The 16179-nt window shown below is 40.5% G+C and overlaps 1 protein-coding gene across 3 annotated transcripts in view; it reads left to right on the top strand.

Annotated features, from left to right (window-relative positions):
* Positions 1–16179, top strand: part of MBD5 (methyl-CpG binding domain protein 5) — a 125984-nt gene that overhangs the window by 71771 nt on the left and 38034 nt on the right. Inside the window, exons 4-7 of one of the 3 annotated variants that reach the window (XM_059852508.1) lie at positions 808–1002; positions 5389–5446; positions 15057–15311; positions 15607–15741. In XM_059852508.1, coding sequence (XP_059708491.1) covers positions 15629–15741 — 113 coding nt within the window. In that variant the 5' untranslated portion in view covers positions 808–1002; positions 5389–5446; positions 15057–15311; positions 15607–15628. Of the gene's footprint in view, positions 1–807; positions 1003–5388; positions 5447–15056; positions 15742–16179 lie in introns of all 3 variants that reach the window. The other 2 variants (XM_059852507.1, XM_059852509.1) reach the window with 2 other exon arrangements.

Here is a 16179-nt window from a genome sequence, read left to right as displayed (position 1 = left end):
GTGGCACAGTCCCATCCCAGGGTGGCTCAGGATGGTGGCACAGTCCCATCCCAGGGGGGCTCAGGGTGGTGGCACAGTCCCATCCCAGGAGGGCTCAGCCCTCCTGCAGTGCCAGCTGTGGATCTGCTGGAGCAGGGATCCTGCACAAGGGGGGAGTTTTCCTCTGGAGCTCCAGGGCTACTGGAGATGGGCCTGCTCTCCTCTGGGAATGCAGGGCAGCAGAAAGCTGCTCCTCTGGGAATGCAGTGGGCAAAGGCTGCTGGGCTGTTCCCAGGGCAGATTGGATCCAGATAGGAATGCTTGGCTCCTCCCCTGGGCGGAGCATCTCCCCATGGGGTGATGGAATTTGATCAGCTCTGCAGGGACACTCACTTGCCATGGACAGAAGGTAATACTAAATGGCCCCTGAGCAGCAGAGATCTCCTGGAGGGAGGATTGGCTGTGGGAGAGAGAAAGAAAACTGCCCCATGAACAGAGAGAACTGCCCCAGCTCTGACAAAAATAGAATACACCCTCCCAGCCTAAGACAGCCTTAGACACTTGGACACTTACCTCACTCCACCTCACCAGGGCCTTTTGCAGCATCACAGCTCCAAAACTCAGCTTTTTGTCTTTAGCTGGAGGTTTCTGTGTGGATCAGTTCAACTCGAAAGGCATCTTCAGTTCCAGTCAAAGCCATTCCTTAGAAACAAATCTTGCTTTGTTTATACTCCAGAGCAATTGTGTAGGGGCTTACAAAGCAATCAAAACAAGTGGAATTAAAACCTTTGGCTCATTGTTTTAATTGAAACCCTGTGATTATCTCAGCAGATGTAAGTGGGGTGCAGGAGTTCCTCACATGAGGGGTGGAGGGAGGCAAGGAGCTGACCCCAATGGACATAGCCCATCATCGAGAGCACCACAGGAGACTGTCTAGAGCAAAGCTCAAAGTGCAGCAGCAGTTCTAAAAAGCCTAAAAGATCCCCAAGATAACTTGAAGCAAGGCCATGAGAAGCAATGTAGGTGAGTATTCTAAGCACACTTTGGAATTTTGGGGTTTTTGGTAGTTCTGTGCTTCTGCGGCGAAATTTTAAGACAACGTATTTGAGGCAACATTGAAAAAAACCAACAGAAGATCAGGCATCTTCAACATTTGATGGTGCTGAAGTAGAAAAGTAAACAGTTCAGCAGTTCATGCCGTGGTGGAAGGTAGGCAGTGCACCCAAACATGGACTTTTTGATAAGAGAGCAAAGAAAAATAAACTTTCCTGACCTCAGTTTAAGAGATTGTATCCATCCAGCATGTGAAGCACAGCATTTTAATGGGGAAAAAACCCACCATTTTGTGCTGCTGTGATTCAGATGGAGCATTAGTCATGATTGGGAGTAATGTATTTTGACATAACCAAACAATAGAACTCCAGTTCTCTGCTGGAAAATCTGCAGCACCATTCCTGCCCTGGATGGTGGTGGAGGAGCAAAGTGGAGCTGCCTGAGGTGGAGCCAGAGCTCTCTAGCACAACATCAGATCAAATGCTCTCATTCTTCTAGATTTTCCTGATCAAAATACAAGGTTACACCATGTCAACAACCAGCAGATGGGGAAAAGGAACGTCCTAGGAAGCTCAGAGAACACGCTTGGAAACGGAGCTATAAATACCAGGCTAATTCCATAGCTTTAAGATTTCTCCAAAGCTTTTTTAAATCCCTCCAGAAAAGGCTGAAGAGATCCCTAATCTGAAGTGGCCCAGTTGAAGGAATGTGTGCTGTTTTATTTTTAAATAAAGTTACATCTACAATAGTGTTGGGCATCTTAGTGAGTCACTGTACAATATTTGTTGGATCAAAATAAGGATTTTCAACACATTTTCATTCTTAGCAGGACTTTTTTCTTCAGAGGAAGTGTGGAATTCTGTCTGATCCCCTCTGAACTGATGTGTGCAGCATTCCCACAGAATCATTGGTGGCCACAACTCATTTGGAATCCCTTTTTTGAGAGCTGTCCCTGATTAGGGAGAGCTGACACAGGAGCTCCCGAAATTCCTTGGTGGAATTTTCTGTCACTCTCTTCTTCCCTGTGAGGGTGGCGAGGCCCTGGCACAGAATTCCCAAAGAAGTTGTGGATTCCTCTTCCCTTGAAGTGTCCAAGGCCAGGATGGAGGAACCTGGGGTAGTGGAAGATGTCCCTGCCCATGGGACACCTGAATGAGCTTTAAGGTCCCTCCAACCATTCTAGAATTCTCCTTCCATTGGAATCTCTTCATTCCAATTAAATTAAATTAATTCCATTAAATTCCATTACCTTCCAATTCCATTAAAAATATCCCAGATTTTCTTGGTATGACTTTCCTTTTGGGAGATCAAAGGCAGGAGGTGTTTCGCAATATTGGACCTTATAATGTAAAAAAAATTATAGAAACAATATTAAAAATAAAAAATATTTATTCTTTATTTATTTTTAAATAAAATTTGCTGTTTGTTTATTAAATTTTAAGGAATAAATGTCATTTAAATTGGTATTAGCCAGAGGAATGCAAAGCAGAGCAAGCAGCCCGTGCCAGATTTAGAAATCAGGGCTCTTAAAGAACAGCTGAAAGGGTTGGGTTTGTTTATTGTAGGAAAAAAGGGAACACTGTAGGATGGGCAGAAAAAAGAGATAAGAGGGTTTTATCAGAGCAGTGGTGGGGGTTGCTCTGTAGATTTAAAAAAAACCCAAAATCTAAAAAGCAAGTTCAGGTTGCATCAAGTGTAATTTAGGAGAGATGGAAAGAAAAAACAGGCCAAGGGTTTGTTTTTTTTTTGTTTTATTTCATATCTGGCTGCAAATATGGATGGAAAATTGGGATATTTTACCTATCACTGTCAGGAAACTTTAAAAAAAAACACAAAGAAGGAGCTTCCAGAGAAAATTTCAGTAATTTTGACCTTCCCTACTGGCCATGGGCTGAGCATTTTGCTCTCCTGGGATCCCTCTTCATTCACATCCTCAGTTTAATTGTCACCTTAATTTTGGGATTCAGTTTGTCTCATTTCCCTGCAAACCTTTTCCATCCAATACAGCACCTTTCAGCTGAAGGTGTGCAGTAAAAATGAGCCAAAGGACCTTTGTTTAAATAAAATGCTTTGGAAAGCTCTTATTTCAAACAGAGGGAAATTTGGGTTCAGCAGCCTTTGGAAGCTGGAGTCCAGGAGCTGCTGCAGAGAAACATGAGAAATAAATACCTGCAGCACCAAAGTTAAATCTGTTGTGATGAAGAGCTGCCTGAGTGCTTCTAATTCACTTTTTAGAGCAGAACATCCTCAATATCTGTGTTAGGCAATTCCAGAGCTGGTTTGGGGGGCCCTTTCAGAGAATGAAGAACTGTCTGAGTTGTGAGTTGGGATATCTCCTGTCCTTCAGCTGGGATGATGCAGTGCATTTTCCAGGCTCTTATCTTTTTTGGAGCTTTGTTCTCCACTCTTGGTTGTGCTGCATCCTTAAAGGCCACATGGTTTTAATTTCTGGGTGCCTTACTCTCATTTTTCTTTTCCCTGCTTTGATGAGCCGGTGGAATTCTCTTATTCTTGACTGTGATTCACCCTTTTGTTTAGTTTTGGGGCCATTCCTCATGCAGGAAAATCAGATTTTTCAGAGCAAAGCCAGGGATACCTGGCAGGGCAGAGCTGAGCACCACCAGCAGGTACCACCTTGCTGAGCATTAAAAATAAATGCATCCTATTTGGATCTTTATAAAATAAATGTATCATATTTGGTACATATATATTTGGATATATATAAAATAAATGTATATATATTAAAAAAAAAAAAATATATATATATATATATATATATATATATATATATATATAAAAATAAATGCATCCTGTTTGGATCTTTATAAAATAAATGTATCATATTTGGTACATATATATTTGGATATATATAAAATAAATGTATATATAAAATATATATTTTTTTTATATATATATATAAAATAAATGCATCCTGTTTTGATCTTTATAAAATAAATGCATATATTTAAAAAAAGTCTCATGTTTGGATATATATATAAAATAAATGTATCATATTTGATACATATATATTTGGATATATATAAATATATGTATATATAAAATAAAATATATATGTTTATATATATATAAAAAATAAATGCATCATGTTTGGATCTATATAAAATAAATGCATATATAAATAAATGTCTCATGTTTGGATATATATATAAAATAAATGTATCATATTTGATACATATATATTTGGATATATATATAAAAATATATGTATATATAAAATATATATTTTAATATATATATTAAATAAATGCATCATGTTTGGATCTATATAAAATATATGCATATATAAAATAAATGCATCATGTTTGGATCTATATAAAATAAATTCATATATAAAATAAATGTCTCATATTTGGATAAATATATAAAATAAATGTATCATATTTGATGCATATATATTTGGATATATATAAAATATATGTATATATAAAATAAATATTTAATATATGTATATAAAATAAATGCATCATGTTTGGATCTATATAAAATATATGCATATATAAAATAAATATATAAAATAAATGTCTCATGTTTGGATATATATAAAAAATAAATGTCTCATGTTTGGATATATGTAACAAATAAATGTATCATATTTGGATATATAAAAAATATATGCATATATATATTTAAAAAAAAATATATATATGTATGTATATAAAATAAATGCATCATGTTTGGCAAATCCCCTCCAAGGAATGTTTCACCAGCCCTGCTCTGAAGCAGGGAATGTTTTATCCTACAATCAGCTGGTTCATTTCCCAGGAGCCAGGCTCCACTCCTCACTTCATTGGCCAAGGAAATTTATCCTTATTAAGGTGATGATACGAACACATCTGATCATTGTTATGTAAGAATTCAGCCCCAAAATACACAGACACCAACTTTGAGGCACTTTGCTCCTTTTAGTGGGCTAAAAATACCTTGGCTTGCTGAAAAGTGAATCTGAGTGAAGGGCTTGGGGCAGCCAGACACTCCTGAAGCACAAAATTTTATTTAAAAGTAATAGGGGATGTGTACAGGCAATAATTTTGGTCATTTGTGTTGCCAAAATTCAGATTAAATGGAGTAAGGCTGATGTTGTCAAAGGAAATCATCCACTGGCAGTTTCTTAAATATTAGATTCTTTTTTCTATGCTGTGGTGTTTGATAGGAATGAAATGTGTACAAAACAAGAAGTGGAAATGGTTACTCCATCATTTCTCCTCAGAAACCTTTCTAAGTGTTTATAAATATGAAGAAATAATTAAGAGTCATTTAATATTGGAATCTTAATGTCCTTAGTGGGGTGTGTTGCTCACCATTGCTCATTTTTTGTTTTAACTGATTCTTTTCCAGCTTGGAGTGAACAAGATGAACAGAGCCACCTTCCATCTAATCCCTAACGAGGAAAAAGGTCAGGATTTTTTCATTTTCATCTCAATCCCCTGTCCTGCTCTTAACTGACACATTAAAAATCACTTTCTGTGGGCATTACTGCTTGCAAAGGTTTTAAATACCAAAACAAAGGTGATGTTTTGATGGCAGGATGAGCAAGAATATTTTGAAATCAAATGGGGAATTCAGAAAAGAGCTGACTCAGAGCAGTGTGAGTAGGAAAAGAGGCTGAAGAAGGAAAGGTCATGTATACAAATCTTCATCAAGATTGATTTAAAAATTATTAAACTCATAACTAATAAATCTCTGCTACAGCAAGAAGGAAACATTTGGCATTTAAAAGAATTAAAATCACTTTTTAAAAAAAAATCCTTGAACTTTTGCATCTTTTTTTTTTTTTTTTTTTTTTTAGAAAACAGAGAAAACTCTCTCAAATAAAATAGTGGGGCCAAATTCTCCAAATACTTCTACATTCAATTAGTAAGTAATTATCTGCTCATGGAGAGATTAATCAGATTTCCAGGGTCCAGAGGCAGTCCAGACTCTCCAATATTATTCCATTTATGCCAAATAAGGCAGGAGGGTTTGCACTGAGGTGTCTGAAGAGCTGATTTTTATTGTCCCCATATATTTTTGAATACCTCAAGTGTGTTTTCATCAGGGAAATTGCTGAGCAGAGCTACGTAATTCAATAAACATTGAAAAAGGGGCACTGGGAGAAAAAAATTCCAAGGCTCTAAAAATAGCACAGTCACATGATTACTACTTTGGCACAAAAGCATAATTTATGGGTTTAATTTGCAATCTTGCTACAGTTCTGACATTCTCCTGCACAGGAACTCGGGCTGAATAATTCAAATTATTGAAATATTGCTCCATCCTCAACTTCAGGTGTCTGATACAAAGGAGGTTGATTCTGTTTATTGAGATCTCTGCATTGAAAGTATGGGAGGATGGGTTTTATTTTTGCCATGTATTGCTGCGTTTTTGGTCTCAAAATTAATGCAGATTTGGGGCTATTCAAAAATTGTTATTCCAGCACTCTGAGCCCTTTCCCAGATTTCCAGGAATCTTGGGGTTTTTTCCTGTTTTTTACCTAATTGAATTTCCATGGTCATTTTTTGAAAGAGTTCTGTTCAAATAATATTTTTTTCCTTTTCAATTCAATCTTTATTTTCCCAAAGTTCCATTTCCCTGGTAACCTCTGAAGTCGATAGTGTACAGCAGAGCTGAACACTCACAAATAGTTATTTCCTCCTCAATTTCTGCATCAGTTTATTGGATATTTTCTGAACATTCTCTATCAAAAATTCCTGAAATTCATATAATCTTGATTATAAAAGCATTGCAGAACTGTGCTGAATAATATCAGCTTTTTGGAAGGCTGAAACATGAGAATTGAAAGAAAATCTCTCATTTCTTTATCCAAATTCCCCTAAAATGAAGTGGATGTGAAGTTTCTCCATTCTCATTAACATATTCCTGATAATATTCCATTTCATAATATTCCCTAGGAAAGGCTGGGATAACAGTGACATCATTCTTAGCTGATTTCTGGTATACACCAAATATTAACCTTAATTTTGACAAAATCTGAGTGCTGCCATCATGCTGACACAAAGTAGGTCTGGGTCACATGCACAGTTAGGATTTATTCCCCTTGCAAAGAAAAAAATCCAGGTGGTGGAAAGCCTGGAAGAGCATCCTGGCTGTTCTTCCATGGGGTGGACTTAATAAACGTGTTATTAAATTATAAATAAATATTAATAAATCCATAGTGAGCAGCCAGGGGTGAGCATTAAAAACAAAATCCTTTTCTTTCCTGCCCTCTTTTTTTGGCTTTTGTTGTGCAAAGTCCTTCAGAGGTCTCTGTATCTTTATCTAGTCTTTCCTTGGAAGTGACAGCCTCAGTTGCTCCCAGCTTTGGGAATTGCACAGAAAAATGGATTAAAAGAAGATTTTAAGGGTTGGTGCTGTCCATGAAGGAATCCTGCTCCTTCCCAGCTCAGCCCAGTTGTCCATGGCCTTGGGTGACTTTACTGGCACAGTTAAATCCCCAAAATTGAGGATACTCTGATTTTTCCCTGGTGGGAAGGTATCAGATTTCTCTCTGATTACTGATACCAGATTTCTGTCTGATCACTGATATCAGATTTGTCTGATCACTGATATCAGATTTCTATACGATCACTGATATCAGATTTCTGTCTGATCACTGATATCAGATTTCTGTCTGATCACTGATAACAGATTTCTATCTGATTACTGATACCAGATTTCTGTCTGATCACTGATATCAGATTTCTATCTGATTACTGATACCAGATTTCTATATGATCACTGATATCAGATTTCTATCTGATCACTGATAACAGATTTCTCTCTGATTACTGATACCAGATTTCTGTCTGATCACTGATATCAGATTTCTGTCTGATCACTGATAACAGATTTCTGTCTGATCACTGATAATAGATTTCTATCTATCTGATCACTGCTATCAGATTTCTATCTGATGGCTGATATCAGATTTCTGTCTGATCACTGATACCAGATTTCTGTCTGATTACTGATATCAGATTTCTCTCTGATCACTGATATCAGATTCTATCTGATTGCTGATATCAGATTACTGATATCAGATTTCTATCTGATCACTTAACAGCACCCTGATCCAAAATGCTCCAAGGAAAGGGATTTCTGTGACATGCTCCTAAAGACCAGCTGGATTCCATGCACATAAATCACTTTTTTTCCATGAGAATAATGTTCTTCTTTTATAGTGTAGTGAAGTGGCTGCTTTGGAGCCTTGGGAAAATGAATTTCCCATCCCTGTGCTGGGAGAACAAGCTGGGAGCTGGGGAACATCCAGGGGGTCCTGGCTCTGGAGAACAGGGCCAGGGGCCTGGAATCCTCGAGGATTTTTTGTTATTTATGGATATTTATGGAGTTTGTTGTCTAGGAATTCACCCAGATTGCTGCCAGGGAATCATCCAGGTTGGAATAGGCCTCCAGAACTGAGTCCAGCCTGTGGCCAGTCCCAGCTTGTCACCAGCCCAGAGCACTGAGTGCCACATCCAGGTGATCCTTGGACACCTCCAGGGAATTACTTTATAGAGGAGTTAAATCCCAGTCCTAAAAAGCTCCACAGCATCAACAGTGGTATAAAATAAGAGAATATAAACCTTGTTAAGGATAAAAACCTGCTTTAAGAGTTAGAAATAATACCAGAGCTGGTTGGGACTGTGAAGTGAGCTGGCACTGGGGCAATTGAAATGCTCATTTTAATGAAGTCATTGAGTTCAGAGCAATTCTCTGGCTGTGGGGAAACATTCTCAATACTCTGTATTTACCAGGGAGATGTGTTTTCAAGATATGTCATGTTTATCATGAGTAACCCATGAGTAAATCCTGTGTAGAGCTGTGCCCTGGCCCTGGACACCACCCCAGGGAAGAGAATCCTGAAGGATTCAAGGTTTCCTTCCTACTTCAGGCACTTTTGTTTGTTGAATCACTGGCCTAAAAATAGGCCCTCATAAAGGATTCACCACTGATCTAATTAGTCAGGAGAATGCTGCTTTTCAAACTGGGAAAGCATTCCCAAAAAATGATGCAACATTTGTATCTAATTAGATGATACAGGAGAATCCTGGCTAATTGCTTTGATAGACTTCAACAGATTAATAATGAGCAAGTGGTAACTAAATAAAAACTCCTTTTCACTGAGTGCTTTGAAAGTGATGCTTTTTGAGAAGCTAAAATTCCTTATTAGTTCTGAAACTCCAGGACTGTGATGTGAGAGCGTTTCTCATTTTGGAGGTTTTTCACTGCTAGAAAGAAAAAAATCTCAAAAATGAGATTGTAATTTGTGTCTCTGAGCAGTGTTTGGTGTTTTTTCTAAATGTCTGCAAAGCTTTATATCCAAAATGTCATTCCATAGGTGAGATTATGTATGTTTATATCCAAAATGTCATTCCATAGGTGGGATTATAGATATTTATATCAAAAATGTCATTCCATAGGTGGGATTATATATATTTATATCCAAAATGTCATTCCATAGGTGGGATTATATATATTTCTATCCAAAATGTGGCCATTCCATAGGTGAGATTATATATATTTATATCCAAAATGTCATTCCATAGGTGAGATTATATATATTTATATCCAAAATGTCATTCCATAGGTGGGATTATATATATATTTCTATCCAAAATGTGGCCATTCCATAGGTGGGAACTGGGATTTGTGCCTCAGAGAGCCAGGCAGGGATTGTGGAGCCCCTTTGTGATCCATGCAATTGTTGGGCACAAGAAATTCATGTAAGAAAAAAGCAATGGAGCACCAAAAGTATTTGGAGGACAAGGGAGAGATTTAGATTATATTTGAATATAAAAAAAATGTATTACTCAGAGGGTTGGAGCAACCTGGGATAGTGGAAGTGTCCCTGGGGGTGGAACCAAATGGGCTTTAAGGTCTTTCCAACCCAAACCACTCCGTGATTTGCAATATCAACCTGTCAAAATTTGTCTTAATTGGCTCAACATCCACTTACTAATAAAATAAATATTAGTAATATCATACATAACAGATTGGAATCCAGACAATTAATATCTAATTTAAATTTCTCCTTACATCCGATCGAGATTTGTATTTTTCCCACTTGACTCAAAAATTGTTAAAGTAAATATTAGCAGCTGAGTGTGCAAAGAGGCTGCCTGAAACCCAACATTTCAAAAAAAGGGAGAGTCCCATTAAAAATTGAAACCACTCTTGCAGCAGATGAAAATGAAGGAGAAATTTTCCATGTGGGGAAGGGGATGAGGGGCTAAAGGGGGAAGGAATTCTGTGCAGTTGTGCATAGTTCTGCAGTGAAATCTTCTGAAGGATATCCTAATGAAACTGGACTGCAAAACAAATCTAAACATGATGTGCTGGCACAGGGCAGGGAGCAGTCTCTGCTTTGGATGTGGGGAGCTGTGGTGAGATAACAAGGCCTGTCTGGAGCTGCCAGGAGATTACTGAGGAGGGGGATTTATCCCATGGCTGATGGAAATCAGCCCTTTGGATTCCTTCCAGTGTCCAGGATCCTTTGGGTTTGGTCCAACATCCAACTCCTTTGCATCCCAGTCCAAAACACTTCAGAGAGTGCTGGGATGAGGAAGGGGAAGATGGGGCATCAGGAGGTGGGGGGGCTCTGCAGTCACAGAACCCCAGATCCCTGGGGCTGGAAAAGCCCTCCAGGACCATGGAATCCAAGCTGTGCTCATCCCCAGCCAGAGCCCTGAGTGCCACCTCCAGAATTCCTGGCACACCTCCAGGGATGGGCACTGCAAACCTCCCTGGGCAGCCCCTGCCAAGGCCCGAGCCCCCTTGCCAGGAAGAATTTTCCCCCCAAAATGCAAAAATGGGACTTTAAGAACTTTCAGGGCTCCTTTTCTGTTGGTGTGAGGGGTTTGGGGCTGTGGAAGAACACAAGATGTTCCCTGCCAGAAGGGGCTGGGGCAGGGACACCTCTGCTGCTGGGGGCTGGATTGGTGGATATCCCCTTCTGGAAAAGCCTGGGGGATTCTGGTGCTCATGATCCCAGAAATGAGGCTGGAAAAGAGCTCTAAAGTCCCAGCTGTGCCCATGCCCACCTTGTCCCCAGCCCAGAGCCCTGAGTGCCACCTCCAGGAATTCCTGGCACACCTCCAGGGATGGGCACTCCAACCCTCCCTGGGCAGTTCCAGTCCCTGAGCCCCCTTTCCATGGGGAAATTCCTGCTGTGCCCACCCTGAGCTGCCCTGGGCCAGCCTGAGGCTGTTCCCTCTTGTCCTGATGTTGTAAATCTCTGCTCCAGCAGAGCCTGGAGTTGTTTGGAGTTATTAAATTAATTAAATAACACCCAGGAACTTCCCATGTATGGCTTATGATGGAATTTCAGCATGGAAATATGGATGGGGTTAGCTCTTACCTGGTCCATTTGTGCTTGGAGCAAGGGCTTTACTTGTGGGAATGCACATGGAACTGTGCTGGAATTTAGGGGAAAACATCTCCCTTCCATGAGCATTTCCTATAAAACACAGATTATGTGTGAGTTGGAAGCTCCCAGCAGCCTCAGCCCAGTTTCCTGGATCTCACCACACCCAGGCACCTCGGGGTGTCCTCCCAGCACAGAAAATTGCACAGAAAGGTCAAATTTGGGAGCTGGGAATGGCTCTGGTCGCTGCTCCTGCTTAGAGGGGTGTGGGGGTTGAAGTGCTTTTGTAGCTGGAGGAGAATGGAATTTAGAACCATGCAATTCCATCCTGGTTTGGGAGGGAAGGGACTTTAGAGATCCTCTAATCTCATCTTCCACCATCCCAGATTGCTCCAAAGCCCATCCAGCCTGGCCTTGGACACTGCCAGGGATCCTCTGCCAGGGCCTGCCCACCCTCCCAGGGAACAATTCCTCACCAATATCCCAACTCACTCTGCTCTTTTTCCTAAAAATATTTAAATACATTCCACTGATTCAACAGCTCAGTGGTTTTTAAAGCTTTTCTCAGTCCTGTTTCTCCCCAGGTGCAATCCAGAGTTTTATCTGCTGAGAATCCTGTGGTGGAGGTGGAGTGGGAGCTCAGGCAGGACCCTGCAGAACCTGGAGGAATAAAAAGTTACTTGGATGTGTCTCTTGCAAAAACAAGCAATTGCTGGGTGTTATTTGCTCATGATGGCCCTAAACAGCAACATGAGCCACAGCAAGGCTGGGCTGAGACATGAGCAGCTTCCCCTGCCCCATGTGCTACCAGTACCTGATAAATTTTCTGATTTTATTGCCTTACAGAAGGTTAATTCTCAATTAATCCAGAAGAACAGGGAAATTTTTTTTACCTGTTTTAGCCTTCCATGGGACCTACAGTAAAAATGCCACTGCAGCTTTCAGCAGCAAGGTAAATTCTGGCCTGCTTTTGATGAAACCTCATCTGCTCCCTCCTTAATCAGGATAAAACCACTCAAACCCCCAAATTTCTGAACTGAAACCCTGAACTGTTGCCAAGAGCTCTCCAAATCCTATTTCTGTGTGGCAGCCTGAGAGATTAAAGGTGGATTGTTTTGCTAGGAGACATGACAAGGTGTCCATGGGACATCCTGGGTGACCTTGCTGGGGCCTCACCAGGCCCTTGTCCCTTCCCCACCCTGGGCTGGCCAAGGACTGCATCCCTTGGGATGCTTGGGAATGTGGATCAGATCCCTGCAGAGCGGGGCCAGCCCACTCCAGCAGCCTCCATCCTGCAGAAAAGCTGAAATCACACACTCATTGAGGTTGGGAAGAACCTCCAAGGATGGGAATAAATCCCACAGGTCCCATTTCCATCATTCTGTAAAAGCCATTCTTTATTCACACAACTCTTTTTTATACAGTTCTACAGACCTTGGAGTGAGTGACTCCAGTTGCTCAGGAGCTTTACTGCCAATTCCTTCATTGCTAATTAACAAGTTGTTATTCTGTACTGATTGGTCACTCAAACTCCTGATGCAGGGAAAGTTGTTTGTGAGAGATAGATTTCATTTTTCTATCTAAGGTGTAAAAGCAGTTGCTACAGGTGTAAGTTGTTTCTCACCCAGCAATAAACAAAACCACTTTATATACAGGTGTAAGTTGATTTTCACTCAGCAATAAGCAAAACCAGTTTATACACAGGTGTAAGTTGGTTTTCACTCAGGAATAAGCAACATTAGTTTATGTACAGGTGTAAGTTGATTTTCACTCAGCAATAATCAAAACTAGTTGATATACAGGTGTAAGTTGGTTTTCACCCTGTAATAAACAAAACCAGTTTATACAGGTGTAAGTTGTTTTTCACCCAGGAATAAACAAAACCAGTTTATACAGGTGTGAGTTGATTTTCACTCAGCAATAATCAAAACTAGTTGATATACAGGTGTAAGTTGTTTTTCACCCTGGAATAAACAAAACCAGTTTATACAGGTGTGAGTTGATTTTCACTCAGCAATAAGCACAACCAGTTGATACACAGGTGTAAGTTGTTTCTCACCCAGCAATAAGCACCACTAGTTTATGTACAGGTGGAAGTTGTTTTTGACCCAGGAGTAAGCAACACTAGTTTATGTACAGGTGGAAGTTGTTTCTCACCCAGCAATAATCAAAACCAGGTTATGTACAGGTGTAAGTTGTTTCTCACCCAGCAATAATCAAAACCAGTTTATGTACAGGTGTAAGTTGTTTCTTAGCCAGCCCTAGATTGTTCTGTTAAGGACCTGCTCCCCCCGGAGTTGCTTCACTTGGGAACCTGCAAAGTGCCAGCTTGCCTTAGAACAGTGATAGGCCAGCTCCTGATAGAGCAGAGCAGGTTTGATTTTATAAACCCTTTCTTTATGGCTTTTCTGCCTTACTGCAACATTCCAAGATTCCAACCTTTGGCCAATTCCCTGTTCTTTAGGTTCCAGCCCCTCAGTGGAGGGAGTCTGGCCAACCAGCTCCTTTTATCCACAACCTTCTTAGAAATACCCTGGTGAGGTTTTTTTTATTTTTGGAGCATTTGGAACTTTACATTTCTAAGCAGCACTTCTGAAGGGAATGTTCTGCATGAGGGTACTTAAGGGAATATTTTCCAGGACTATATTTATGCCTCTGTAGTCTTCCTTTAGTGGTCTTGAAGGAAGGAGCTGTTATTACTGTTAAATATAGATGTAATGTGGTGTTATTGCAGAAATGTCTTTATGTTCCATTTCTGGCTTTTTAAAAAAACCCTTTTCTTATTAAAATCAGTCAGGTCTGTAACATTTATTATGTTTTAACATGTTGGCATAATGTTAGTGTTGAGAATGAGGCAGGATTGGTGCCTGATTCCAAATAAACTCTCCTAATGATGTTGCTGCAGCAGTCATGCATGCCATCCTATATTTGAATTTGGGATTGTTGCTTTTTTCTGGTGTATTTACTATTAAAATCCCATATTCCACGTTTGTCTCACCTTAATAAAATGTCCAGTCTCAAGTGTTAAGTCTCACCTGGTCAGCTTGAAAAAGCTGTTTTGGGGGGAATGGCTCAACTTCTGTCATGAGAGAAAATCTCTGAGGGCAATTATTCCTGAGGATATTCAGATTGTTTCAAAGGTATTCAGAGATCAGTCACTGCTGCTAGCTTTTCCCTTTTTATTACCCAATTTTTTGGTGGGATGATTATTTTAATTCAGTCGAAATGCAGGAGGTTTGCATTTTTATGGATATTACCAAAGCCTAGAAGCAGCTTCCTCCACATGAAACTCATTCAGTTTTCTAAACAATTTTTAAAGGGCATTAATTTAGTCATCTGCTGATGGTTCTGAACAGAAGCATATGTGAAAATATTCAGTGAAAAGATGCATCCCTTAATTCACCCAAACTCCACATCAACTATTTAACAGCACTTGCACTCTTGTAGCTTTTAAGATGTAGCTCAATTACATCCACGTATAAATAGAAAATGCTGGCAGGATTCTGTTTGCTCTGAGCCTTGTTTTGATGGTTCCATTGACATTTAAAACTTTGATTTGAAGCTCTGGAAATGGCTGCAGCTGTAAACATCTCCCTGAGTTACTGCACTGGGCTGAAAGGCTGCAGGGGATGGCTGACGTGTTTCCCACATCTGTATCTTTCAGGCCGTTTGACTGGAGCCAAGGAGCCAGCAAAGAACCTCAAGAAGACAACTTGGATCATGACCAGAAGATAAAAAGAAAACAAAAAGAATGTGGCATATAAAGGGTGTAATACCTGGAGGTATTGGATCTGACTCATATTTATAAAAATGAGACGAGCTTTCACAAAACACAAGTTATCTCAGACAGTCATCACGCTTGGAGCCATCATGCTGTCGAACTAGAAATTCTCCTTTTCCCCATTCTCCTTTCTGACAGGTAACAAAGGATTGGTGAATTATGATTTTCCCAAGTTGGAAGCACTAATTTTTATCTATAGAGTTCGTCCTTATGAATATATAAGGAGTTAAACATTGCATATTTAATGTGGATTATAATGGGAAAGTGACTCATTAACCAAAATGGCCACTTTTAAGGACTTGGTTTCAAACTGAGCTGGAGCCTCCCGATGCACTTTGTAGGATTTGGGGGAAGCTGTGCTGCAGGGCCTGCTTTGGGAGGCCAGGATGACATGTAGTAAAAGGATATCACCTTACTGTTGATATCTCTGAAGACTCATAACCAGAAACAGGAAAATGAATGGTGGGAAGGAGTGTGACGGAGGGGACACGGATGGAGGGCCACCAGCAGTGCAAGTTCCCGTTGGTTGGCAGCGGAGGGTGGACCAAAGTGGAGTTCTCTACATCAGGTAAGGTCACCTCAGGGGCTGGGCTGGTGCTTGGTGGAGTTTGGCCAGGATGTGCAGGAAATGCCTGACTCAGCTCCTTCCTTCTGCTCAGAAATGTCAAGGAGTTGTTCCTCAAGCGCAGGATGCTCTCGGGAGCTGAAGGAGGGGAGAGTTAGGTGGGATTTTGGGAAGGAATTCCTGCCTGGGAGGGTGGGGAGGGGCTGGGCTGGAATTCCCAGAGCAGCAGGGGCTCCCCCTGGATCCCTGGAAGCGTTCCAGGCCAAGCTGGACAGGGCTTGGAGCAGCCTGGGACGGTGGGAGGTGTCCTTGGGCAGGAGCTGGAACTGGATGAGCTTTAGATCCCTTCCAACCCAAAGCATTCCATGATTTTGTGATTCCTTTCCAAGTAGATTGAAGTCATGGGACCACTCAACAGCTCCAAACCCATTTTTTATGCCT

Source organism: Haemorhous mexicanus, chromosome 8 (assembly GCF_027477595.1).
Source record: "Haemorhous mexicanus isolate bHaeMex1 chromosome 8, bHaeMex1.pri, whole genome shotgun sequence".
In the NCBI taxonomy this organism is placed as follows: domain Eukaryota; kingdom Metazoa; phylum Chordata; class Aves; order Passeriformes; family Fringillidae; genus Haemorhous; species Haemorhous mexicanus.
The sequence above is the reverse complement of the archived record's forward strand: the minus strand, read 5'-3'. Positions and strand labels throughout refer to the sequence as shown.